Here is a 27,058-nt window from a genome sequence, read left to right on the forward strand (position 1 = left end):
ATGCCACCACTGGGCAAGCACTTCCCCATGATGGCATGACAGCACAGAGCTCCAAGCAGCACAACCCTTACTCTTCTTAAGGAGGTGCTGATGACCAGGACTTGTCCCCACTGTATGGGGGTGACAGGCAAGCGCGGGCACAGCAGGACTTTGTGCATGGTTTATATCAGCCAGAACGAACAACGTTGTGGGAGGATGCTGGGGAAAAGCCCAAACCGTACGGTTTCCAACTCAAAAGCACAAACCGAACAGAGACTTGGTTTGCCATCATTGCTTACACAGAGCAGCTTGAAGAAAACTCAGCTGGAAGAGGCACTGCTCTCCTGGTTTGTGCCATCGAAGGCTGTGGTCCATGGGGTCCCATCCCTCCCTGTGCTCTGCAAGTTTGGGGCCAGGTGTGCTCCGGCCATAGGCACTAGAAGTGGCTCTGCTATGGCACACGGACCCGCTTCCCATCATTAAATAGACTCTTCTATACAATGTACAAGGAAATGCAAACAGTCCCTCCAGCCACTGCTCTGGTGGCCCCTGGGAACCCCCACGCAGCCCCCCACTCCCAGCTGTGGGGAGCAGGGTCCAGGTCCCCATCACAACATGCCGCCTGCAATCAGCCATCCTTGGAGGGGCTGATGGACGGACACACGGACCTGCTGGCAGGCGGGGAGCAGAGCTGCCGAGCCAAAGGGATCTTCAGCCACCCTCAGGGATGGCCAGGTCCCCCCTAGCCCCTTCCATTCACCAGATGCCTCCCTTCTTCAGAAGACCGACGAGACGATGCTAAAGACACGAGCGGCTGCAGGAGGACGGGGACAGGAAGGGCAGGACGGCGAGGCAACGGGAGACACAAAAGCCAGCTCCTTTGCAATGCTCTCCCTCTTCTCCTTCCCCACCCCTTCTGCTTCCCTCCCTCCACCCCTGCTCTCACTCCAAGCACAGCTTCACTAGGTTGGCCTGGACCTTGGCTTGGTCCACAGCATCCAGGAGGTTCTTGGCATCCACAGCCAGGGTGTGGGAGGCTGTCAGCATCTGCCGCTTGCACTCCTCACTCAGCGAGGTGATGGCGTTCTGCTGTGCCAGGCGCATCTTGTTGATGATATCGGCCATGTCCTTGTTGAGCAGCTTCTGGGTCCCCTCGATCTGACCGTGACACACAGGCGTTACAGACAGGGGTGCCACCAGCACATGACCCCATGCCAGATCCCTTTCCATCCTCCCTGGACCTACCTCAGTGCGGGAGGCAGCGGGCAGGACAGGCAGGATCTCATCGACGCTGCCGATCAGCTTCCGCAGGGACAGGCCCACGTTCTGCCAAGGACACCAAGGAAGAGCAGGACGTATTGATAACTCTCAATATTGACCCAAGGACCCAATGGAGGAGCGGGGCATGCTGGAAACTCTCCCATCATTGACCCAAGGATCCAAAGGAGGAGCTGGGAATATTGGAAATGCTCCCTCCTATATATGCAAGACCTTCCCGATAAGGATGCTTGGTGGGAACCACTCATCAGACTCATTCCCAACTTCCCTATTCCCATTGAAGCCCTGGTGTTGTCTCATCCCTGTCCTTACCTTCACCACGAGGATGTACCCCTCTGGGGGCAAGAGACTGATCTCGTTCTTCAGCTGCAGCACAGCCTGCACTAGGTCCATGACGTTGCTGTAGACCATGTCATCTGTGCGGTCCAGGTTGGCAGTGGGGGCCGGGTGGATGGGCTGCTGTGGAGCAGGGATACAGTGGGATCAGATGGACCAAGGAGGCAAGGAGGGAAAAACCAAGACCTATGGGGAGGCCTGGGCAGACCCATCCACCTCCCACCCATCACCCCGATGCTGCTGGATAGTCAGAAAAGTGCCATCCTGCAGATGCAGGCGGATGATGGAGGTGGAGGAGGCAGAATGAGGCTGTAGAGATGGAGGAGGAGACCGGGACCATGGTGGCCTGATCCAGGGAGGGCTTACCTGGGCCCCGAGTCTTGGAGGCTTCTGGGGTGGGCCCGTGAACTCCGCTATGCCATCAGTAAGGGAAAGGAAGGAGAGTCACTCCAGCTGCTCCCAATGACATGTGAGCATGATGCAAAACCCCTGGGACCTGTGCCACATCCCACACTGCCATGCAGCAGTATATCCTTGACCTGTCCTGGTTGTTCCACCTCCCTGCAGGGTCAGACCCCCCTGGTCCCCCATGCCTGGGACAAGCAGACCCCCCCACCCCAGGGCAGGCAAAGCTGCTCTCCATGATCCAGGATTTCTTTCATGGAGGAGCCCAAAGCTGGGAAGGATACAGCCCTGAGGCTCAGTGCAGGGCTCCCCACGTGCAGCCCCAAAGCGGGTGCTCCTGGGTGGAGAGCCCCATTCCCCATGCATCTGTGGGCACTCACTGTAATCCATCTCCTTCTCTGGGAGCAGCTGTGGGGGGAAGAAACAGCAAGTAAGAGGCACAAAGTTCTGGCTGGAAGCATCTCCATCCCTTCCCAGGGCTTCTGGTGAGCAGCTCCGCACCACCAGTAACCCCATGGACATTTGCATATTCATTTTCCCAGTGCAAAGGGAATATACATAAGTTTTTATCCTCCTTCCACACCAAAGCAAATGAGGATCTCCAGACACCCCTTAAAGAAGGAGCGGAACCCCTGCACCCAAATACTCCCTAACCTGGGTTCCCTAGGGATGGCACTACTCACCAGAGGAGTAGTGTTGTTCATAAACACTGTTGGGTCCTGCAAAGGGGGAGAAGCTTTGTGAGAGGTGTGAAAAAAGGGAAAAATAGAGAAAAAAAGGGATTTTCCTGATTTCTGGGTGACACACAGAACACATCACAGGAACGCATCTCTGCAGGGTCTGGGAATGCAGGAAGGGAAGGGGGTTTATGGCTATTGCTGGTCCCATCTCCATCCCACCCCATCACTCCTATCTGCTCCCCGCCTGCTCCTGGGGCACCAGAAACTCAAACCTGCTGCTCAAACCCCTTCAAAGCTTAGTTTCAGGAGCTGTGTGCAGCTGCTCAGGGCAGAGGGAAGCTGGGCTTTGCTTTAGCAACTGCACAAGTTGATTGAATAAAGATTTTCAGTCTCCTTCCAAGCCTGTTTCACCACTGGCTGCTGCATTACTCACGTGCTATCTATCTTCAGTCCTGATTTCAAAAGCATTATGAAATCTCATTAAGATGTGATTGAACACATTTAAAAGTTGCCCAAGTCTCAAAATACCCGCTTTGAAACGAAGCAGCTCCGTGGCATCTTTACCAGGGGTGCAAGAGGTTTGGCTGCTGGAGGAGCTGTTCCTCCAAGGAAAACCGGGTTTTCCAGCCGTGAAGAGCAACCTCATTGCCTGCAGTGACTCTTCAACCACCTTCACAACAGTTCAAGACCTGAGAGCCCCCAGCTTGTGGCCACTCACCAGGGACTTCTCCTCCTGCCGCAGCCACTGGTAGTCCTCCACCATCTGCTTCTGCTGCTTGTCCAGGACCTGCCGCATCTTGAGCCTCTCCATCTCCCAGAGCTTCTGCGCCTCCTCCCTGCTGCTGGGACGGAGGAAGTCTTCCTCCTGGTGTGCAGAGACAGTGGTGATGGGGGGGCCTCAAGGAGCCAGTGCCCCCCCACCCCTCAGTTTTGGCACAGGAGCCAGAGCCCCACTCTGCGCATGCAAGCCATGCGCCAGAACCCAGCAGCCATGAACACCCAGTCTGGGGAGCACCTGGGTTTCCAGCAGGGAGAGGAAACTACCAGCTGGCCCCACATTTCCCACCACCGCATCCCAGCCACCCTAGGAGCAGCTCATCATAGAGGCACTCAGCAATGTGGCTGTCCTAGTGTGATAGGCAGAGCATCACAGGATGTACCCCAACACCCAGCTTATTCAGGGCTAGAATAGCCAAGCTTAGGCTACAAACCATCAGTGGCATTTCAGGTGATAACACTGCGCATGAGGAGCTGACCCAAATCCCCAAGGAATGACAGCCACCTATCCCCTGCTTGGGTTTGGGGACAGCATGCCAGCCACTCATCCACCAACATGCCTTCCCCAGCATGTGCATGCAGACATGCAGAGCATGGAGCTGGAGACACCCTGGAGCCCTGCACAGGCTTGATGCCTCCAGCCCACAAACAGCACCCATGGGGTGACAGGATTTGTCCTTCCTACAGCAAGATCAGAAGCAACACAGAGCTTGAAGCGTTGGAGGCAGCAGCACGAAGCAGCGTGTGGTGCAGCAAGCATCCCTCCTGCTAGATCCTCAGTGTGCCTGGGATGAGGCCATCCAAGACCGGGATATCATCTGGATGCTGCTGGACGGGGGGATCCCTCTCTTACCCTCATGCTGTGGCGCTTCAAGACGTTGTGGCGGTTGAGTGGTGGGGTGCGCAGGGAGTTGGCTGGAGACTGGTACTCGATGGGGCTGGTGAGCGTAGGGGAGCTGGCACACAGACCCTCAGGCACCTGCGGGCGGGCAGCGGGGGGTGCAGGCACAAAACATGGCCATGGAGGGTTAGGTTAGTGCGGACAGACATACAGATAGAGCGGACAATGTGGGGGAGAGCAGCTTTGGCACCAAGAGCAGCCTCTGTCTATCTACGCTGCAGGGATGGGGCATTCATAGAATCATAGAACAGTTAGGGTTGGAAAGGACCTTAAGATCATCCAGTTCCAACCCCCTGCCACAGACAGGGACACCTTCCACCAGACCAGGTTGCTCCAAGCCCCATCCAACCTGGCCTTGAACACTGCCAGGGATGGGACAGCCACAACTTCTCTGGGCACCCTGTGCCAGGGCCTCAGCACCCTCACAGGGAACAACTTCTGCCTAAGAGCTCATCTCAATCTCCCCTCTGCCAGGTTAAAGCCATTCCCCCTTGTCCTGTTCCTACAGGCCCTTGTCAAAAGCCCCTCTCCAGATTTCTTATTAGCCCCTTTAGGCACTGGAAGCTGCTCTAAGGTCTCCCTGGAGCCTTCTCCAGGCTGAACAAGCCCAGCTCTCTCAGCCTGTCTCCATGGCAGAGCTGCTCCAGCCCCTGGAGCACCTTCAAAGCTCTTCTCTGGACTTGTTCTTGAAAGCTCACCCAGATGCTCCAGGGACCAGCACTGGTCCTTGCAGAGGCCAAATTCATCCCAGGTAGCACCAGAGAGCAGCAAACCTCCTCTCCTCTCAGCCCTATGTACAAACTTGTCGATACCAAGCCTGAAAACCCTCCTTCCCTGGGGTGAAAGCCTGTGCCAGCTCCAAGGGGTGGACAGAACAAGGGTCAGGCAGGGCAGGACAGGGCTGAGCCCCCAGCGCTGCGGTGTCCTGCTGCCAAGGTCGTGGGAGGCATTTGGTGATGGTGTGGAGCACCTTGGATCCCCCAGAGCCATGAGCCCCTGAGGGCTTGGGCTCCACACAGGGGTTTCTGGTGTTGACCCCCTTGTTTATGTCCCTGAGGGATGCTTCGGCCGTGCCACCTTACCTGGAACTGCAGCTTTGGAGCCAGGAGGTTGCTCTGGGGTGGTGGCTTGTACCTGGGTCTGCTGGGCTGTGAGGAGGAGAGGAGAGAGGAACACATGGTGGACATGAGCCCAGGGAGGTCCCCTTTCTGCAGCACCCACCAATGGGTCGAGGCACGGAGATGAACCTGCCTGCATGGGCTCTGCCCTCTGCTCACCTTTGGAGGTGGCTCCTGCAAGGACGGTGGCTCCATGATTCTGGGAGGCCGGTGGCGGTTGTTCCTCTCCTGGTCCTTGGCCAGCTCCTTCTCCATCAGGTAAATGTCACTGCACGGGGGGAGACGGAGAGAGACAGACCCCGGAGGGTGCTTTGCCTTATCTCGCATACCCCAGAGAGTGATGGATGTGCCATGGAAAACACAAGGGAGCAAGGAGCTATGGGAAGAGCAAAAGGAAAGGACTGGGAGGACGTAGTTTGATGCTGGCTGGCCACACCAGCATCACCAGGACTCCCCTGCAAGACCCCTCCATGGGAAGCAAAGTGTTTCCACTTCAGCCCAGGCACCACCACCCCCAAGGCAGGTGGGCTCAAATGGTCTCAACAGTCCTTTGAGTTCAGGCTTGGCCAGAAAACTCCAGACCCAGAATCTTGCCCAGCTTCATTTTCTCCTTCAGCCACTTGCCCACCCCTCCATCAAACCACCATCATCAGCCCATCATCATCATCATCAGTCCCCTGCCTTCCCACTCACCTCAAGCTGCAAACCAAGTCCTTGAACTTGGGCCTTTCGCTGGGGTCATAGTCCCAGCAGCGCGTCATGAGTGTGTAGAGGACGGGGGGACAGAGGTCGGGCTTGGGCAGGCGATCGCCCCTCTCCAGCACCCCTATCACATCCTTGTTCTCCAGCCAGAAGAAGGGCTGCTTGCCATAGCTGAGGATCTCCCACATGCACACAGCTGTGGGAGCAACAGGAGCAACCTCAGATGATGCTGAAGCTACCAGCACGGTGCTTGTGGGTTTGAGGACCTGGTGACAGTGTCATGCTTTGCTGTGTGATTCCAGGTCATTTGGCTCCTTGGCCATCCTGATAGGGATGGACAGAGAGACACGAGGGGCTGTGGGATGGGCAGATAGGCAGCGGGATGAATATTTGCAGGGAGTTTAACTCAGCCCCAAAACATCCTGGATGCACTGAAGGAGGTGGAAGCACCTAGTGATGGTTGAGTTAGAGGAAGCTCTGCCCAAGGAGCCCATTCTGCAAGGGCAAGGCTGGGATAAGCTCCCTGCTCCAGAGCAGGATTTGTCCCTGTTCAGTGAGAAGATGCCACAGGAGGTGGATGAAGCCCATGACCCTGCTCTGTCTCTGTCCCTGTCCCACCATGCTCCATCCCTGTCCCAGCCACACACCAAACATCCAGACGTCACTGGCCGTCGTAAAGCGTCGGAAGTTGATGGACTCGGGGGACATCCACTTGATGGGGAGGCGAGTGACAGATGCTGGAGGGAGAGACAAGACAGTGGCAGTGCTCAGGGCAGGAGGGCATGGTAGGGGTGCCAGGTCTCAGCATAGCCTCTGCCCCAGCCCCTTTCTGTTGCAGGGAGTCTCATCATGTACTGGCTCTGCCATCTGCTCTACTCTCACAGGGTTGGAAGAAGCCCCAGCTCCATCACACAGCTCTTACCTTTATAGTACTCCTCATCCTCAATGTACCTGGAGAGCCCAAAGTCTCCCAGCTTCACACATTCTGGGGAGGCCACCAGGACGTTCCTCACAGCAATATCCCTGCAAGGAGAGAGACCCTTGGCTGGGGAGAAGAAGGGATGGAGAAGGAGAGCTCACACCTGGACAACCAGCTTGCCTGGCTGAAAAAAGGGTCTGCAGCGAAGGATGCTGCCAGCCTCAGCCTCTGCCTGCTCCTGCTGCCCACCTGCATGTCCCCCATGTCCCCTGCCTTCCCTGCTATCCCAGCATCCTGCCCAGCTCCTTTTCCCTCCTGCCCTACCTGTGCACGCAGTTGATGGCCTCCAGGTAGGCCAGAGCTTTGCTGATCTGCAGCGCATAGAGGATGAGCACGGGCACAGCAAGGCAGTGCTTGTTCTGCTCCAGGTACTGCCCCAGCTGCAACAGGACAAGCAGCAGGGACTGAGCAGGGGCAGGAAGGGTGCCAGGGGAACAGGATGGACTCCAGTGGCAAAGCCTCACTCACCTCTCCATAGGGATAGAGCTCCATGATGATCCAGGTGGGCTCCTCTTCTGCGATGCCAATGAGCTTCACAATATGGGGATGGTCTAGCTTCTTCATCAACACTGTGGAGAGACCACATCAGCCACCCTGCAATGGGGGGACTCCCCTCTTCAGGAGCCCCAGACTCTGTCCTGGGGTGGAGGGGCAGGTCTCTGCTGTGAAGCTGGAGACAGAGCAGGAGGAATTCCCAGTAACATCCCCAGAGGGGTTGGGGTCCTGGTTTCCAGCTTGGGGATCTCCATCCAGGTGATGGATGGATCCAACTTTTCTCTCTGCCCCTGTAGCTATCCCTCCCATAAACAAGGTATTTTGGACATCAGCCCTGTCACAGGGGCTAGGGCCTGGGCCACCTCCTTCCTGCCCTATCCTGCATTGCATCCCAAAGCAGGGACCAGATGATGCCAGGACATGGTTTTGTCTCTAACACCCCACCACTGCAGTGCTGCGAACATTACGCCAGTCCTCTGCCCCACTGTGTGAGCCCTGCTGGGGCTCTGAGCAGGCTCTGTCCCCCCATGAAGGGCATACCCGCTTCACTCAGGAACTTGTCTTTGTTCTCCGGGCTGCAGTCCTTCTTGCAGGTCTTCACAGCCACGTTAATCCGCTCCCCTTTCTGCAAGGAGAAGGAGGGGTGATGGCTGCGTTACCCCACTCCCCCCAGCCATGGAGGAGGCAGGCAGGGCAGGGAGAGGGCAGGACACTCACAGGGGTGGTGTAGATCCCCTCGTAGACCTCTCCGAAGAAACCTTCTCCAAGGATCCTGCCCAATGTGACATCCTCCCGGGAGATCCCGTAGTGCTGGACTTTACAGACAGGGAAAGGGGGCAGAAGTGGCAGTGAAGCTGCCTGTACCCCTGCCCATTCCATGGGCAGAGCCTCCATGCTAAACTGGAAATGGTGATCTCCGGGTACCCGTCCTCCCATCATCCCCTCAGCAAGGATTCACAGATCCTGCCCCATGGCACAAGGGGGGATTCCCAGCTCCTTCAGCCCCTCACGGTGCTAGGCCAGGCAGTGCAGGCAAAGGTGGGCAGTGCAGGTGGGGATGGGATGGGAAGTTGGGGTGGGCAGGAGGAGGTGGGAGGGCTTGGATGAGATGGTGATGGGCTAAAGGGCACCCAGTGGGTGGCACCTACCTCCAGACCTCGGTCTTGAGGACTCATCAGGGATTTCACAATAAATATCAGAGTCTGGGGCAAGAAGGAGGTTTCAGGCAAGGATTCAGGAAGCTCACCGAGGTTCTTGCATCCCAATGGAGTCTGACCACCCCACAGACACCAGGGCCTTTAGGATGCCAGCCTGGCCCTCCCCTGGGATGCTCAGCTGCCTCTTGAACCCCCAGGCAGAGGGCTGGGGGTGTCCATCTCCACCAGACCCCCAAATCCCTGGACACTGTTGTCCTACAGCCCTGACAGCATCCCCTGGGCTGGTGGGAAGGGAGGAGACGAGCTGAAAACTCACCCACACTCATGCTGTCTGACACTGTGGACTGCCTCTCCTCCAGGTGCCTGTGGGGCAGGAGGAGGTCAGGGTGAGGGAGCAGAACAGGGGGCAGGATGAGGTCCCAGCCCTGCTCCGGGGCCAGGCGGTACTCACAGGGCTGGGATCTGTGGCAGGCTGATCCTCTTCTCCCGCTCTGTGGAGAAGAAAACAGGCAGTCATCTCCCAGCCACCCCATCACAGCCTGACGGGTGCTGGGCCCCCCTCCAATGCCTCGACCACATGTGCAGTGAGTTTGGTGGGTCTCAGCTGGGGTCACTCCAAAGCCATGGGTGATGCTGAGGCCATGGAGAGTGCGGACTGGGAACACAAAAAGGGATCCTGCTGGGGTCGGTGTCCCCCAGGGTGCTCACCTCTCTTGGGGAAGATGATGAGGGAGGTCTCCAAGTCCCCTTGCAGCCGGCAGTAGCCATCAATGAGGTCAGCCATGTTCTCCGCCTCAGCCAGAGAAGCTGTCTTGATAGCCAGGGACTGAGGGAGATGGTAGGGAGGGGGACAGGTAAGCCCAGCACTGGGGCAGGGGGATGTTGGGATGAGGGACAGCCTCTCCTCAGCCGAGGCTGGAGGCAGGACCTCTCTCAGTGGACATGGAGGCACCCACCAAGTCCTCCGTGGCCCGCAGGGATGCGATGCTACCCCACGGCACCAGGGAATCCCCCATCCCAGCACACCCTCAGCTCCCTGGGCACCCTCCCAGTGCCTCCTCACCTGGGGGGTGCCGCTGAGCCCCAGCTGCAGCACAGCCCGGCCCTCTTCCACGCTGGAGCACTTGATGGACTTGATGTGCTTGAATTCAGCCAAGCACGTGGGCTGGGGAGAAGTGTTGGCTTTAGTCACCAGTTTAAGAGCAGCCAACCCCAATCCCCAGCCAGCACACATTGCATGCCCATACCTTGGCCTCCTTGCTCGTCATTTGCCGAATGCCCTTGGGTCCGATGACCAGGTCCACTGTGATGTTCCACCCTTGCTGAGGGTAGAAACAGAGGGAGGATGCAAATTTGGGTGGGAAGACACCAAAAGCCAGTTTTGCCCTCAACCTGCTGCAATGTGTGAGACACCTTAGGGGAAAAGCAGCTTCCCAGAGGAACTTAAACAGAGGATGGTTTGGGAAGTGGATGGTGGATGGTACAAGGCAAGGAGCCCATTGCAGGTGTTCTTCCTCCTCCTGGCCACAAAGGGGTTCCCAGCGCTCCTGGGTTGCCACCTTCTCACCCCAAAGGGGTTCAGCAAACTTCAGGCACTGGCTCTTACCCCCCAGGCTTGGACCCCTGCATGTGGAAGGTCTCCAGAGCCCCCACCACATCCCCAGCCCCTCTCAGCTCACAGCATCCTCTGAACAGAAGCCCCCGAAGCCTTCCCCACAGGGACCCTTCTGAGTTGGGGGTGGTCAAGTCCCCATCCAAGTGTGGGAATCATGGCAGGAGCAGCCCACAGCAGGGTGGCTTTGTCCACCCATCTTATCCCATCCCATCCCACCCCATCCCATTGATCCCATCCCACCCGGCAGACTCACGATGAGCTCGCAGCGGTAGCTCTCCTGGTCAATGTTGGCGAAGCTGGCGAGGGTGTGGAGGAACTTGAGGATGCATTCCTCCTCCCGCAGGAGCGCGTACTGCTGGAAGGTCTGCTGGATCATCTTCCGGAACTGCTTGGGCTGCGGGCACAGCGGCCGCTGGGAACACCGGGCACAGGCCAGGCACGCAGCGGGAATGTGGGGTGCAGAGGGTGCACATGGACACAGGCACACATGGACACATGCACACACAGTCATATGCATGCGTGCATTCACCTGCAGATGTGAACCTGCATCCATGCACATCCACATGTGTGTGCAGGCCAGGCTGCCTCCATGTGTGTGTGCTCCTTCACATGTACACAAGTGTGGGCAGATGAGCATGCATATGTGTGTGCATACAGGTGCATCATCATATGCGAGCACATGTGCCTGCATGCATGCAGCATACACATACATGCACATATGCACATGCATGCACATACACCTTCACACGTGTGCAGACATGCCCATACACATACACACACACACACGGGTATGTGCATGCAGATACATCACCACGTGTGTGAGCACAACCACACGTGTGCACAAGTGCAGGCAGATACACACACACGTGCAAACCTGGGTGTGCACTTTGAGGTATGCACGTGAACACCCCCAGCCAAGTCTGTCCACACTCACCCACCCTGCAGCCATGCACCAGCCTGCACGTGCCCACACACAGTCCTCACCTTCAGGTTCTCCTGCATCTGCCTGGGGAAGAAGAGGTCCAGACCCACCTCCTTCCTGGGGAGCAGAAACCCCCCATGCACATTAACAGCCCCGTGGGACCCCTGCTCTGAGTCTGCAGAGCAGTAGGGGGGGGATGCACCAAGGAAAGTGGGTGCTGAGGGGGAATGGGGAGAAATCACCCCCATAGATCAGAGTGAAAGGTTCCCATCTCCCCTTCTGTGCACAGGGCAAATGAGGATGAGGAGATGCACGAGGGTGAGGAAAGCCATCTGCAGATCCACATCCCCTCAGGATAGGGTGGGGGATTCAGGGATAAGGGGGTTTCTGCCCAGCAGGACAGGCTATGCCTACTCACTCCAGGAACTCGAAGTTGGATTTCTTATCCAGAGCATTCTGAGGCATGTCCTTATAAAATCTCCTGTGAGAAGGGATGGACATCAGAGACCCACCTTGTGCTCACATCCCTCTGCCACATGCCCCCATCAGGGCAAAGAAAGAGCTGGAAACTCCTTCCTCCTGCAAAACCCTCCACAGCCCCATGCCTGTGTCCTCCCCAGCCCTCCCGCTGCAGGAGATGGGTCAGGACAGAGCGAGGTACGTACCTGAGCTCGAGGCAGCCCAGCTGCAGGGCCATGCCTTCGCTCACCTTGCTGGCATAATTCTGCATGTACTCGCTCCGGAGCTGCCGAGGAGATGAGGGAGTCAGGAATGGTAGGGAATGCTCCCAAGAGATGCTGTCAGGGATGCTGACAGGAGATGATGGCAGGGGATGCTACCAAAGGATGCTCACAGGGTCCATGCCCTTCTGCATCCCGCACTGGGATGCCGTAGGGACAAGAGAGGGGTGAAGGGGTTGGAACGGTCCCTGATGGAGATGCACAGGTCTAGCAAGTGGGATGGGACCACAGGGTATGGGTGAAGGTAAATGGGCTATAAGGTTCTTGGGGCTCTTGGGAATCATGTTTTCTGGGTTGGAGAGGAGGAAACACCCTCCTGGAGCTGCTGGGTGGCTCAGGGGGCTGCAGAGCAGACATGGTTGGGGCTAGGAGACCCCCAGAGCCACCCCTGACCTGTTGGTAGAAGTAGAGCAAGGTGGTCCTGTCCTCTTTGAAGCGCTCTATGAAATCTTCTGGCAGATAGCGGATCTGGAGATCATACCTGGCAACAGGAGAGACCCCGATGAGGACCAGGCTGGAGGAGCTTTCCCTCTAAGGGGACTTGGGTTTGGGACACAGAGAGGGACAGCACCACCACGGGTCCTACCTCCACTCGGCCTCCAGGTGCAGACACTCGTACTTCTCCTGCACCTCACCCACTGTGAGGTCCGGGTGCAGCCAATGGATCTCATCTGACTTCACGTGCTTCAGCCGCAGCCCATAGCACTCAGCCAGCTTGATGTCAGGTCCGATGCGGCCGCTCACCAGGATGGACCTGATCACCTCCTGGGGTGGAAAGGAGCAGGGCTGAGACCCAAACATCCCCAGCCAGGCCCCAAAGGAGCTTTGGAAAGCAGGAAAATGAGCAGGAAATACAGCACGACTGCAACAGAATGTCCCTGGAGTGAAAACACAGCCCTGGGGCACAGCTATCTGACCCAGTGCTATCCATGCAAAGCTCCCAAAGATGCCTCAAGCTTGATCTGCAAGAGCCCACATAGAATCACAGAATGGTGTGGGTTGGAAGGGACTTTAATGCTCATCCAGTTGCAATCCTCTGCCATAAGCAGGGACACCTTCCACTAGACCAGGTTGCATCTCCCTTGGTGGACACCGTCCCTGCAGCACCCAAGCACAAAGCCAGTGCTGGTCCCCAGTGCCCACACATCTTCCCCCAGCTGAGATGCCACAGCATTACAGGTAGAAAGGATGAGGAACACATTTCCAGCCCAACACCACTGTGTCCATGACGGAAAGGCACCAATATCACCTTCACTGTACTCCCAGCCCCATGTCTGCACAAGCAAAGGGCAGATGCTGGGTGCCAAAGTCCCACTGGGATGGGCAGAAGGACCTGGGTTCTGGCTGGCAGGACAACAAGAGGTGCTGTGGCCACAGAGCTGGGTGCTTTTCACTCCTCATGGCTGCCAGAGATGGCCAAATATTCTGTGTCCACCAGGTTTTGGTGCTTCTCAGCCACAGGGCTCTGAAGGCCACCAATGCCATGGGAAAGGGTGTCTGGAAGGGAGCTATCTCTAATGCCGGGTGAAGAAAACAGCATCCCATTCCCTGCCCCATCCAACCCCCTGCCCACGTACCCGGATCTCTGTTGTCACAGGGCACTTCACCAGCTTGAAGTTCTTGCCCATGTTGAAGCTGTTGCTGTAGAAGCAGACCTTGAGGATGCGCATCTCCTCCTTATCCATCTCCAACGTTCCCATGCCTATGGTGGCTTCCAGTGTTCCAGCTAGGCTGCGGGAGGAGCTGCTCCGTGGGCGACCCAATGCCTCGGGGATGGTGGACATCCTCAGCACACCCGGGGTGCTAGGAGCTGAGCATCCCTTCCCTGCAGGAGAGACCGTAGGGAGTCACCCATGGGGTGGGGAGAGGAAGGGTGGGGTGCAGACAGCAGGGACACCCCAGGGAGCGTGGGGAAGGGAAGGGATGGAGAGGTAGAGATGGATGGAGATGGATGGAGATGGACAGAGAAAGTAAAGAAAGAGAGAGTGTGACAAAGGCTGTCCCCCCTTTCGCTGCACCCCCATGGCCATACATGGCCACTGCCACCACCAGGACCCCAAGGCCAGCTCATCTGAGCCAAACCTTGTGTCCTTGTCACCTCCACAGCAACACCTCTGTGTCCCCATCACCTCCAGAGCAACACCTCTGTGTTCCCAGCATCTCCATAGCAATACATGTGTGTTCTTGTCACCTCCAGAGCAACACCTGTGTTCCCAGCATCTCCATAGCAATACATGTGTGTTCTTGTCACCTCCAGAGCAACACCTGTGTCCCCATCACCTCCAGAACAACACCTCTGTGTCCCCGGCACTCACCATTTTCTCCCCCACACATGAAACCCGGGTGAAGGTTTCAGGCTGCAGGGTGAAGGTTTCCCATCACAGGTACCTGCAGCTGCAGTTCAACATTATGACCCCTCAACCAAGCTGAATTTAGCAGAGAGCTTTGGGGAAAAAAAACAGTAAAAAGCACAATGGGGCAAGCAAAAAGTTCCCTTCTCCCCTGCAAGGAAGATACTGATTTGTATTGATTTGTTCTTTTGTTTTTAGAGGGATAAAACCCTCTGAACCCCAAAAAATGTCATTTGAGCTGGAAGGGAAGAGGCTCGAGCTCTCCCTCTGCTGAGAGTAACAATTAATGTGGCATGCTGTTGGAAGATCCAGATGGGCCCAAAATTATCCTCTTTGTGTGGCTTTTGGGCTGCAAGCTGGGCAGGGCTGGCACAGAGGAGGGTTTGCTCCAGGTGGCTTTCTCCACCTCTCTGGACATGCAGCCTGGCTGAGGCCAGGCAAACTCAGCTCACATAACCCCAAAGAGAAAAGGAGCTTGTCCCAGCCCAGCCACTGGCTTCCTGGGAATGCACAGGGCTTTGCAAGGAGTGAAAACCAGCCAGCGCAGACAGGTGTGTGGGATGGATCCAGGTCTGCAAAGAGCTGCTCCAAAGTTATCTTTCTGGGGCATGAAATCAAGACAGGTGGAAGTTCACCCATCAGGTGGAGCTCCACCTGAGCTGGGACTTTGGGTTACTGATTAAACAGCCGCGAACTGTTTGCAAACCAGAGCAGTGCAGCTCTCATGTGTCACGCCAGGTCTGCTACACGGAAATGTCTCAGCATGGTACAGGGATTCCTGGCAGGGCTGGAGGGAGTTTCAAGCCACTCCCCCTTGTCCTGTCCCTACAGGCCCTTGTCAAAAGCCCCTCTCCAGATTTCTTGTCAGCCCCTTTAGGCACTGGAAGCTGCTCTAAGGTCTCCCTGGAGCCTTCTCTTCTCCAGACTGAACCAGCCCAGCTCTCTCAGCCTGTCTCCACAGCAGAGCTGCTCCAGCCCTCAGAGCATCTTTGTGGCCTCCTCTCAACTCTCTCCAACAGCTCCACATCCTTATGTTGTTGCCCCAGAGCTGGATGCAGCACTGCAGCAGGGGGATCTGAGCAGAGCAGAGGGAATCCCCTCCCTCAACCTGCTGGTCACGCTGCTGGGGATGCAGCCCAGGACATGGTTGGTTTCTGGGCTCAAGCACACACTGCTGGGTCATGGGGAGCTTCTCACTGACCAACAGGCAAACAGAATCAGAGCATCCTTCACCTCACCCAGGACAACACAGCCCAACCTTGCTGCCAGATGCCTTTGGCACTGGGCCTCTACAAAACCAAGTGGGAGATGGCAATAAAAACATGCAGCAAGGAGCTGCTGGCAGGAACCTTTCCCAGCCTGACCACTGAGGTTTTCTCTCCCCATTCCCCCATTTCCCCTTCCTCACTGGATTTGCACCATTATTTGTATAGCGCTTAGAGGCAGCTCCACTGTAATTACAGCCTGGTACAATCCTGCATGCTCACGGGATGCTGTGTGCTGCCTCCCGCGAGCTTTGGCTTTTTAAAGCATCTCTCCTGAGTCACTGCCCTAAAAATAAGCGTGGCATAGCCTGGCACTTTCAGGTCTGTACAAAGGGGTTTGCTGGCAGCGGTGCAACGTATGGATGGTGCAGACTTTGTTTTCCAGGTTTCTCTGAGGGAACAGGGAATGAAGCTCTGCATCTCCATGACTGCGATGGAGCATCGCTATGACAGTAACGGGATGCTGGGATGTTAACTATGGACCCGAGCAAGACTCAGGCCAGCAGTGAGTCCAGCCACACCAGTGGTCACATGCAAGTGAATTCATATGAATCTCACACCTGGTTTGGGGTTTGTTTCACGCAGTGTCTCAGCCTGCACAGGCAGGACTGTGCAGCAACCCACATCCTTTGCAGAACACCTCGATGGTCAGCTCTCTGTTGATGCTCTTTTTAGCCAAGACCAGCTCTCATGCAGGCTGCAAGGGCTGGCTGCAGTGACCATAGCACCCCCTCTCCCCAATAACATCATCTGCCATGCTGGTGAAGATGAGGAGCAATATCACGGATGCTCCATCCCTGAGTGACACCAGCCCACAGACTGCATCCACACCGCGGTTGTCCAGCAGTTAGCAGTGTGCTAAACAAGTGTTTCCAGTTCAACCAGGCTCGACCAGCAACAGGGTCAAGCAAAGCCAGCAACTCCCCCATCCCAGCTCAGCAGCACGCACCCAAACGCCTCCCTCCAGGCTTTCCTGCAGCTCCCGCTGCGCTGCAGCAGAGGCAGAACCCGAAGAACTTCTCCTCCAAGAAATATCTAAAATAAAGGTATTTCCACTAAATAGCTCAAAAATGAGCCCTGTGTCCTCTGGGTTTCAGAGGGGCCATCCTGGGGTCGGTGAAGTGGGATGTTGGCCCAAGCCAGCCCCTGGGTGTGGGGAGCCCAGCTCTCAGCTGAGGGGCAGTGGTGCCTTCACAAGTGTGCTGGCATTTCTCAGGGCACACAGACCAAAACTATCTTGTTTTGCCTCTTTTTTTTCTCACTTTCTGCTTTCTTCCTCCAGCCCCATTCCCACAACTTGTCCCCACACACTCTCATGGGGCCAGGACAAGGGATGGATGTCCGCTGTGTGTCCCTACCCTGATGAGTGGGATGCAGGCAGCATCCTGCAGGGAGCATCCCTGACCATCACAGTCAGAGACAGAGCTGGAGGCAGCTGGCATAAGCAAGGGCACATCCTGTGTCTCAATGTCCCCAGCATGAACAATGGGGGATGGCTCCCTCCCTCCAGACGAGCACCCCACAGCCTTGTAGTCCCTCCATGTGCCAAAATGCCCATTCCAAATAAAGCCAGGAATGCAGTAAAGGCAGTGCCTGCACCCTGCCTGCACCAGATGCACAGTGCCTGGGGCCATATCACTGTCCCATATGGACCTAGCCATACTCTGCCTCTCAGCTTTGGGGCTGGAGAAGGGGCCACGGCCACAACCTGAGCCCCTTGTACCTCCACCCTCTGCCCACTCACCCCCACTCTGGCATGGGGATGCTTCCCACTGGACCCTGTCTCTGTTCCCAGCAGGCACAGTCCTGTCGGATGTGTGACACAGCCCCAGACAGGCACACGGCGATGAAGGAGCCCCCGAAACGAAACTGAGAGCTTGCACTGCTGCCACCACCGCCAACATCCCCTTCTGCAGCCTCTGCGTCACCCCTGGCACCCTTCATTGTGGGTGACACCACAAAAGGTCCCCATGGCTGCTCAGAGCCACCCCCATCCCGTGCTCTGGCACAGCCCTGGATCAGGAAGTTTTTCCAGTCTCTCCCATAGTCTTGGAAAAGTTTGGTGCCGCCAGTGCTGCTCCCTCCATCCCTACGGACACGTACCTGCTCTGACAGTGAGGGTCTCACACCGAAACCCCACCGAGCCCCTTCCCCACCTCAACGTGACGAGTCTGCACGTGCTCAGCGCTCATCCCACCTCCCCGAGGCGAGGAGCTCGGTCCCACCATCGGGCCCCATGGCACCCGGGGCACGGGAGGAAAGGCAGCGCTCACAGTGAGGTGTGCGCTGATGGAGCTGGTGCTTCCTGCTGCGGCTGACAAGTGCGCACAGAGGCATTTGCATAGCGCCCGGGAGGCCGGACCGAAGGCTGGGTGGTCCCAGCAGGCGGTGGATGCAGGCAGCAGGCGGAGCTGGCATCTCACATCCCTTCCTCTGCACAGCCCAGAGCCTGGGTGCCACCCCAAAGCGGCTGTGCCGAGGGGAATCCAACCCCAGCACAGGGGATGGGGTGACCTGAAACTTACCCTGATGGCCACCAAGTAGGATCTCAGCTGCCAGCTCAGCCCACGGGGTCTATCAACTCTCATACCAGGACCTGGCACATTGCACCCCAAACCATGCTGCCCCTTCTTTCACAGCCACCAAGATGGATCCAGGCTCCATGCAAGGAAAACACACCTCCAGGAGCAACCCTGTCATGGGGACTCCATCCCAGCCTGAGTCACCCCAGGAAGCAGCATTCCTCAATGGCAGGCGACAGCTAAGGCAGGGCAGAGCAGGCCCTTCCCTATCTATGCAGGTATTTAAATGACTCATTACTTTATTGCTCAGGTTCTCAGAGTAACAGAAATGCTCTCACCGTGTTTGGCACCTACAGCACCATGCTCCAGCCCTGCTTCGGCACTGAAACAAGGGAGTTTCCACCACGTTACTAGGAGCAGGGATGGGTGCTCTCCAAGAGGTCCCTGCACTGGTCCACCACGCTCACAGACTTGTGTCTCATTCCCCATTATTTACCCCAAACCTGCCGTGCCCAGGTCCCATCCATCATTTCAGCCCTGTCCCCAGCGGGCAGGGGGAGCAGGTTTTCCCCTCCCTGCTGCAGACCCTGGCTGACAACACAAAAATGCAGCGTGTGGCCTCAGGGTGCTGCCGGGACCTCTGCAGTGCCTGGGAGCTGAGCTTGAGCCAGACATGAGACTGCCATGGGTGTAATGACACTGCCCTACTTGCCATCCCACAGCCTGCTGGACCGCAGCACTGCTCCCTTGCACATCCCGTCCCTGTCCTCCCCCAGCACGGGCACTTGAAGCATCTGTTCTCAATGTAAGAAGGACATGGAGCTGTTGGAGTGAGTCCAGAGGAGGCCATGAAGATGCTCTGAGGGCTGGAGCAGCTCTGCTATGGAGACAGGCTGAGAGAGCTGGGCTTGTTCAGCCTGGAGAAGAGAAGGCTCCTTAAGGGGAGACCTTAGAGCAGCTTCCAGTGCCTAAAGAGGCCAACAAGAAATCTGGAGAGGGGCTTTTGACAAGGGCCTGTAGGGACAGGACAAGGGGGAATGGCTTTAACTTGGCAGAGGGGAGATTGAGATGAGCTCTTAGGCAGAAGTTGTTCCCTGTGAGGGTGCTGAGGCCCTGGCACAGGTTGCCCAGAGAAGCTGTGGCTGCCCCATCCCTGGCAGTGTTCAAGGCCAGGTTGGACCTCAGGGGCTTGGAGCAACCTGGTCTAGTGGAAGGTGTCCCTGCCCATGGCAGGGGGTGGAACTGGATGAGCTTTAAGGTCCCTTCCAATTTAAACCATTCTGTAATTCTGCCATTCTGTGACTCCCGGGGATGTAAGGATGGCAGCAGGGCACGCGGTCCAGCAGTGGGAGCTGGCTGGGGGGCACAGGGACGGTCCCACTGCCCCCATTCCCAGCCCTGAGCAGGCAGCACTGGGGCAGGCTGGGGAACGAGGGCTCCTCACGTGATGTGTGCTTGCAAAGCAAAGGAAGTGACACAGGCTCCGGATGGAGCTGCCTCATGGGGGGTTGGAGCAGGTACAGAGGTGCTGTGCCCTCTGCTAAGGGACCCCAGAACATCTCCCCCCCCCTTAGCAGCAGCTCCTGACAAGGGCCAAAAGCACCCCCAGTGGACAACAAGCACCCCAGCCCTCTTGAGGTCCCATCACATTCCTGCCCTTCTGACATCCATATTGCTACAACAGGGGGGATACCTCCGCAGACAGGCACCCCCCTTTTCAGACTGGGAAAATCTCTGTGTGGTTGGCTTTGGGTGCAAGGCTGGACACGGCCTCACATCCTGTTGCCCCCCCATATCCCATCTCCCAATATTGCGACAGCGACCTGCGCCCCAACAGCCAGTGAGACGATCCCGGGAATTCGAAATAACACCCGGAGAGCTGCCGTCAAAGCCCACGCACACAGCTCAGAGGGAGGGGGTGACTCAGGCACGGGGGAAAGATCTCCATGTTCCCAGCACAGAGCAGCACTGTTTATCTGGAGCCGGGGATGGGACGAGGCAGGACCATCTGGGGAGGAACGGCTCACCAGGAGATGGGGACAGCATGCTGCTCGCAAAGCCGGTCCCGGAGGCGCTGGGATGCTGCTGCAAGGCTTCCCATCAGGGTGCACTGGCGCTCCCAGCCCCACATATTTTGGACATGGATAACACAGTGCCTGGTCCTGAAGGCAGAGTATCCCCCCTGAGCTCCTGCTAACTGCTCCCAGCCACCTCCTCCCCGGGCAACAGAGGGCAGCCACCCCACATCATTTGGTGTGCCCTATGGCTGCAGTGTGGGGAACAGAATCCTCCGCCCCCCCCACAGGTTTCAGATGCAAGGTTTGCTACAATGGTCCCTTCTGGTCTGCACCCCAATGGAGACTGCCTGCTTATCCTAGCTGCTCCAACTGGGAGCAGTGTGAAAAGGCACAGCCCCTCAGGTAGCCCCAGGCTTTGCAGAAGAGGATTTCGCCCTAAATCCCTCATCTGAAATGGCACAAGAGACACAACTCACAACTGAGCCAGCAAACTGTGTTTTATATTCCCCTGCCCACTTCCTGCAGCTGCCAGACACAAAACCGACCACAGACCAGCTCTGAGATCTGGATTCCAGCCCACCTTAGGAAGGGACCAAAGTCTCACAGCCTCACAGAGGTGCTACAATCCCATATCACAGGGCTCATCCTGGGCTCTCATTCATTCTTACAAGTAATAATGCAATTACCACTTGGTGCTTGGGTTTTTCTACGTACATCCACCACCAGAAATGGATCCAACCCTACTCCAAGCAAGAACAATGCAACTGAAGTGTAAGGAAAAAGGGTCAAATGTGCCAACAGCTCCCCACATCAGGCCTGGGAGGCTCTGGAAGCCCCTAAGGGTAGCTGAAGGGCGGGTGCTAGAGATGTTTCTGGCACTGGGATGATGCAAGGAGGATAGGGCTGAGGCAGCAACCCCAGGGCAAGGAGCTGGTGTGGGTCCAGGGCTTAACCTTCCCCACCAAGCCAAACCACCCAAACTAACGCAACACTGCCAGTCTAAAAACAAGCCATGAACAGCACCCAAAGTTTCTCTTTGGGTAAGGGAAACAGCTTCCCAGGAACAGGACAAGTGTATTTCCCAGTAACCTTTCTGCAGCAGAAGGAAGTGGAGCAGGCAAGAGCTTGCAGCATCATTTCTGGCCTGGCTGGAAGCGTGCTGGTGGGTCCTGGTCGCTAAGCATCCCAGTCGCCAAGCAACCCATGGGAACAGCCAGAGCTGCTGCTCCTGCTTCCCTTCGGGAAGGAGGAGGAAGAGGAAAACAGAGGGTCTGGGGCAGAACTGCCCAATGAGTGAGGCTGGGATGGAGCTGGCATCAGGATGTACAGTGGCATGTGGTTGGCATCACCGAACTGAGGCACCCATCAGGGTCCCTCTGCAGGCAGGGGACTACTCCTGGGGGCTTACACTAATTCCACTTAAATTCACCTCAGCTTCATGAAGCAAACTCATCTCCCCCAAAACTCCCGGCTATGTTGTGGCTTTTTCCAGCAGAACTTTCCAGGGAGGGTGCCAAACTGCAGCTCCTGCAGTGCTTTCCCTGCACCAACTGGGAATTTCAAGGTCCAGCCACTTCTCTGCAGCCTGGAAAAGCCCTCATCTGAGCTCACACTGCACTGTGATGGCTTCTGCGGGTGAAACACAACCAAGCATCAGCTTGGAAGTCACCCCTGAGCCCTGCTTTGAAATTCAATTCCCTTTCCAAACTGCCAAGCTCCACTATTATACTTGGTGTGTGCATTAGCAGCTCTGGTACCACCCATCAGAGAATGTTTTGGGCTGGAAGGGACCTTAAAGCTCATCCATTTCCAACCCCCTGCCATGGACAGGGACACCTTCCAGTAGACCAGGTTGCTTCAAGCCCCATCCAGCCTGGCCTTGAACACTGCCGGGGATGGGGCATTTTATGTTCGTGCTCGTCAGTCATTGCTAGCACTGCTGCACAGCCTCACACCAGCCTTCACCCCCAGACTGGAACCTTTTTACCCTTTGCAAAGTTTTCAGCCTTTTTCTCATAAAGATAAACCTTTCAAATGTAATTTAAATAACAAAATAAGGCAGACGACTCTCTGAGGTACCTTCAACCCTCTCCCTGCCTGGCATGAGCTGCAGAAGAACCAGCTCAAGCCAAAATGGGACATTTATTCCCCTCAAATTCACCCGAATTGGTTGATTTCTGATTTGTTTTCACCAGAAGGTCCCTGGTTTTTGACCTCGAGGTTTTCTTTTGATTTGGACCAGGGCAGCAGGTCCCAGGAGTTCATTTCACGGCACCCATCCCAGTGCAGGGCCAGGGCAGTGATGCTCTCACTGCTGGAGCTGGTTCAGCATCCCAGGCTATCTCTGCAAGTGGAAGGCTTGGGGATGGTGGGGGATTTCCCTTCTGAAATCCCTTTGTGCTTCAGCCTTCACAGATAAAACCAGACGGTAAAATGCCCCTGTTTCTGCCAGGTGGAAATTCCCAGTCTGCTGGAAGCGGCCCCAGCAGGGCCCCATGGGGACAGGCCAGATCCTGGCAACCCAGGCAGGTATTTTGCCTCTGGCTGTAGCGGCAGATGGAGGTGAAGGCAATCCCCCTTCCTCTCCTCCTCTGCCCTACTGTGGGTTAGAGGAGGGAGAGGAGCCCCAGCCCGGCCCCAACCAGCTCTAACTCTGCAAGTGCTGTACAGAGAGAGGGGGAGGAAAAGCCTCTGTGGGGCTGAGCACTGCAAAGGGAAGAGATGGTTTTCTTCACAGAGGCCTCCGAGGGGTATAGCTGGGCAGGGGCAACAGGGTGTGTGCAGTGTGGAATGGTGTGCAGCATGGCAGGGTGTGCAACAGGGCATAGTGCAGCATGGTCAGGCATGTTGCATGGCTGGATGTGCAGTGTGGCTGGATGTGCAGCATGGCTGGATGTGCAGTATGGCAGGGTGTGCAGTATGGCAGGGTGTGCAGTGTGGCTGGATGTGCAGTGTGGCTGGATGTGCAGCATGGCTGGATGTGCAGCATGGCTGGATGTGCAGTATGGCTGGATGTGCAGTGTGGCTGGATGTGCAGTGTGGCTGGATGTGCAGCATGGCTGGATGTGCAGCATGGCTGGATGTGCAGTGTGGCTGGATGTGCAGTGTAGTCCACTGTGCAGCAGCTTGCACAAGGCTCAGAGGCAGAGCACCCCAAATACTTGCTGGAGACAGTTTAGGATGCAAGACCAGGGTCAGGTTGCCCATGGCAAGCTCCTGCCCATGGCAGTGCTCAGGTTGAGGCTGGGTGGTGGAGCTGGGAGCCAAGCGGGACCAGTACCACGACTCTGTGCCAGGCTGGGACATGAGCAGGGAACAATCAGAGCTCTCCTCCATCAACAAACAGGGCCAAGATGCTGAAAACCTCCATGGACATCACCTCCCATCCCCGTGGCAGGGCATCACCGTGCAACCCTCCACTCTGAGCCGTGACACGACACTTCTAGGGATGAAATAACTCACAGCCTGAACCCTGCTCATGCTGTCAGGCCTCCCAGGTACATGTGAATCTGCAACACTTCCTTCCTTGCACAGCACCTTTCTGCACAGCAGGGCCATCCCAGTTCAGCCCAGTGCATCAGCTAACCTGCCTTAGTGGTGGTGGTAACCAGGGAGAAGCTTCCCTCCACCTGGGACATGGACGCTGGGTTTTTCCCTGTGGTAACCTAAGTTCTGTTGAAACAATTCGTTAGCACAAGCACAGCAAACCGCCCCGAAACAAAAAGTCCAGGCGAGCCCTGCGAGGTTTCCCCGGGGGCTGACGGGAGCTGCACTCCAACATGTCGTCCTGTTCCTGTTCCCTCTTTGAAACCACTTCCCCAAATGGAGCCGGGTGGCCTCACTGCGATGCCACCACAGCCACCGGCCCTCTCCCTCCATACCCCATCCCAGGGGAAAACACAGCCATGCCAGAGGGATTGCGATTTTCCGCGGGAAAAACCTGATTTATCCCTATGGCTCCCCAGGGAAAGGTCTCCCTGAGTTTTCTGTGCCAGGCACCCCAGGTTATACCCCTGCTGCGTGCCAGGATGCCTCGGTGGAGGAGACGTGGGTATCACATGAGGTCTGCCACCACTGCAATGTGAAACACAAGCAAGGCTTTGCATGAAAGGTTCCCAGCTCCGTCTACCCCTCATGAGTAATAACTCTGCCAGGGAAAAAGCAAAATGATTCAGACACTGCTTTCCCAGCCCCCAGCGCCTGAAGAGCCTTTATGCTGAACATTAATAACAGCTGAGCATGAAGGCATGGAAACACAGAGCCTGGGGACAGTGGCACTTGTGGCCCTGTGCACCAGACCCTTGCACACGCATGTGTCTCATTAGCGTGGGCGAAGCACCACTGGCAAAGGTGAGGGTGTGCTTCCCATGCACATCACCACCATGCACTGACTGTCCTTTGAGACGCTGTGCAGCCCCTGTCTCCTGCTGCCGCACACATACCCTGCTCTCCACTGCTCCCCAGGCACATACGCAGCCAGGTCCCTTGCAGCTCGTCCTGCTCTGACTCTCACCTATGCCCATACAGACAAGGCTGTGAGCTGCAAACCAGGGCTGCAGACTCCAACCCAAAGAGTGATCTGCATCCCGATGATGCCGTTCCCTGCCTGGAACCAGGAAACTTGCAAGTGCCTGGTTTTGGCTCTGGCTATGAGGATCTCTCATCACAGCACCACAGGGGTGAACTCACAGCATCCCCCTGGCCTTCACCATGTGGCTGATGCCAGCAGGAGCAATGGTGGGGATGGGGCTGTTCCTGGGGTGTTTCTGTGCCCCAGCAAGCCCCTATGTCATGCCTTCCCCGGGCTTCCTCCAGATCAAAGGAGGGGTATGTGATGGATGCAGTGGGACACTGCACTGGTTGTCCCTTACCCAACAGATCTCGGGGCTCCAATAGCCACCTTGTCCTTGTGCTGGGCTCAGATCTGGGCCGAGATGGAGGTAGAGGACACTCCCTTGCAGCATTGCCTTGCCTATGAAACCTCCAGACACCCCATGCTCAGGCCCAGTCACCAGTGCTGACCTCTCCCCACCTCCATGCCCTATCACCAGTGCCTTGTCCAGTGCAGCCCCAGGGCACACATCCATCCTTCCCTGCCTCCTGCATGTCACCAGCTCCTCCTCACCTCCTGGGACAGTCCGATCCCCACACAGCACCTCCAGGACGCCGAAGTCCATTCCAGTCCATGCCCATAGGATCAGACATCCCCTGGATGTCCTTGTCCTGCAGGACCTGGCAGTGGGGCCGCCCGTTCCCGCTGGGAGGAGTGGGGCAGTTACCCAGCCAGGGCTGTGCTAGCGGAAGCAGCGTGTGCCGCTGGGACCGTGCACCCCCGGCTGCATCGAACCCCAGCACGGGGCTGTTGCATCACCCCAGGGCTGCAGCGCTCCCGGCTCCGGCTCCCCCCATGTGCCCCGGGGCACGGTGCGGGTGAGCGCAGGCAGGAACGGCCCTGCCGCTGGGCAAACACTGAGGCCGGCAGGAGACAGCAGAGCCTGGCAACTCCCGGCACCCGGCCCTGGTGCCCCAGGCTCCCCACCCAGCACGGCGGCAGGAACACACCATGGGCCCGCTGCCCCTTTCCTGCACCCTCGCCTTGGCTCTCCTCCATCTCCCCAGCACCCAAGCGGCCCCCCTAGAGCGGGCAGAAGCTCTCACCTTGGCGAGGGCACCGGAGTCACCGCTGTCCCCTCGGGCCAGCCCCGCTCCTGCGCTGCCAGTGGGGAGGGTGCCCCGATGGGTGCGTGTCCCACGGGTTGGTACCGGTGCTGAAACCACTCCTCCCCGCTGCCTGCTTCCGGAAAGGGCTCGCTATGGGTGCCCCGACGCCGGGACGAGGAGGCAGGAGGTGAGGAAGGCCCGGGACCCCTCACCTCACCTTCCCCACCTCGGTCCCGCGGGCGGGTCGGGGCAGGCCTTGGGATCGGTCAGGAATCTGGGCAGGGAGCCCAAGGCAGCCGCGTTCCGGCTGGTCCCGCTCGTACCTGGGGGGAGCTGCGGGCTGCCCGCTGCAGGGCCCCCCCACCAGAACCATGGGTCAGGGGGGGCCGCCCCGGCACCGCGGAAGAACCCGAGGCAGGAAGGAGGAGAATGGAGCAAGAGGCGGCGGGGTCACGGGGCACCGCCACACCCCCGGGGCACAGCAACACCTCCCTGCTCCTGGGGTGCACCGGGCCCCCCTTTAGTGCCTGCTCCTCTGAGGACCCCTGTACAGCTGGACATTGAGGTTGGCCACACAGACCCGCAGAAGACCTGACCCGGACCGCAGGGCTCTGATGGAACGGTCTGGGCAGCACTGGGGACTTCGGTGGGCTGAGGAAGAGCTGGAGGAGGAGGGGAGCAATGGGGTGCACGCCATGTCCCCAGCCCCACAGCATGCACTGGGGCAGCTGCGCTCCCGGATGTATGGTGGAGGTGGCACTCCCGTGCCGAGCGGGAATGGGGAAGTGCTGGGGTGAAGCTGGCTGGGCAGTTACTCAAACCGTGGCAGGAGCGTGCAGGGTCCTGGGGAGCTGCAGGCCCCCCCGGATCCCATCATTCGTTGCTCAGCAGGTCCCTGCCGTGTCACCCCATCAATGGCTGCACCCTCATCACACAGCCTCATCACCAACACAGTGGGGTCCCCATTGCATGGCATCCCCTGCCTCAGAAGGGGGTTCAGAGACAGGTCTCACCCAGTCTCCTTCCCATCCCTTCCTCCTCCATTCAGCTCCCTCCCTCCTTCAGCTCCTGTTGCCCCTAGATTAACCCTCCCTCTATGCATGATGCCTGGGAGAGACTGGTGCTTCACCAGGCACAACCTGCTACAGCCGCTGGAG

General features: G+C 57.5%; 1 protein-coding gene across 1 annotated transcript; it reads right to left on the reverse strand.

The window, feature by feature from the left end:
- Positions 1-146: 146 nt before the first annotated feature.
- PTK2B (protein tyrosine kinase 2 beta) lies at positions 147-26,327 on the reverse strand. The gene is made up of 32 exons (XM_034060361.1): positions 25,899-26,327; positions 14,400-14,527; positions 13,662-13,909; positions 12,671-12,849; positions 12,478-12,565; positions 12,010-12,089; positions 11,763-11,825; positions 11,407-11,461; positions 10,676-10,816; positions 10,055-10,129; positions 9,871-9,972; positions 9,516-9,633; positions 9,259-9,298; positions 9,124-9,170; positions 8,799-8,852; positions 8,368-8,465; positions 8,191-8,275; positions 7,624-7,724; positions 7,420-7,535; positions 7,099-7,199; positions 6,824-6,913; positions 6,168-6,372; positions 5,634-5,742; positions 5,439-5,504; positions 4,309-4,434; positions 3,397-3,543; positions 2,682-2,717; positions 2,379-2,406; positions 1,960-2,015; positions 1,570-1,716; positions 1,225-1,305; positions 147-1,137 (listed from the first exon to the last, which is right to left on the reverse strand). Exons 2-32 carry the CDS (start codon positions 14,416-14,418, stop codon positions 922-924), a joined length of 3,117 nt encoding a protein of 1,038 aa, XP_033916252.1. The 5' UTR covers positions 14,419-14,527; positions 25,899-26,327; the 3' UTR covers positions 147-921.
- Between the last annotated feature and the right edge of the window lie 731 nt (positions 26,328-27,058).

This window comes from Melopsittacus undulatus, chromosome 3, assembly GCF_012275295.1.
Source record: "Melopsittacus undulatus isolate bMelUnd1 chromosome 3, bMelUnd1.mat.Z, whole genome shotgun sequence".
NCBI lineage: Eukaryota > Metazoa > Chordata > Aves > Psittaciformes > Psittaculidae > Melopsittacus > Melopsittacus undulatus.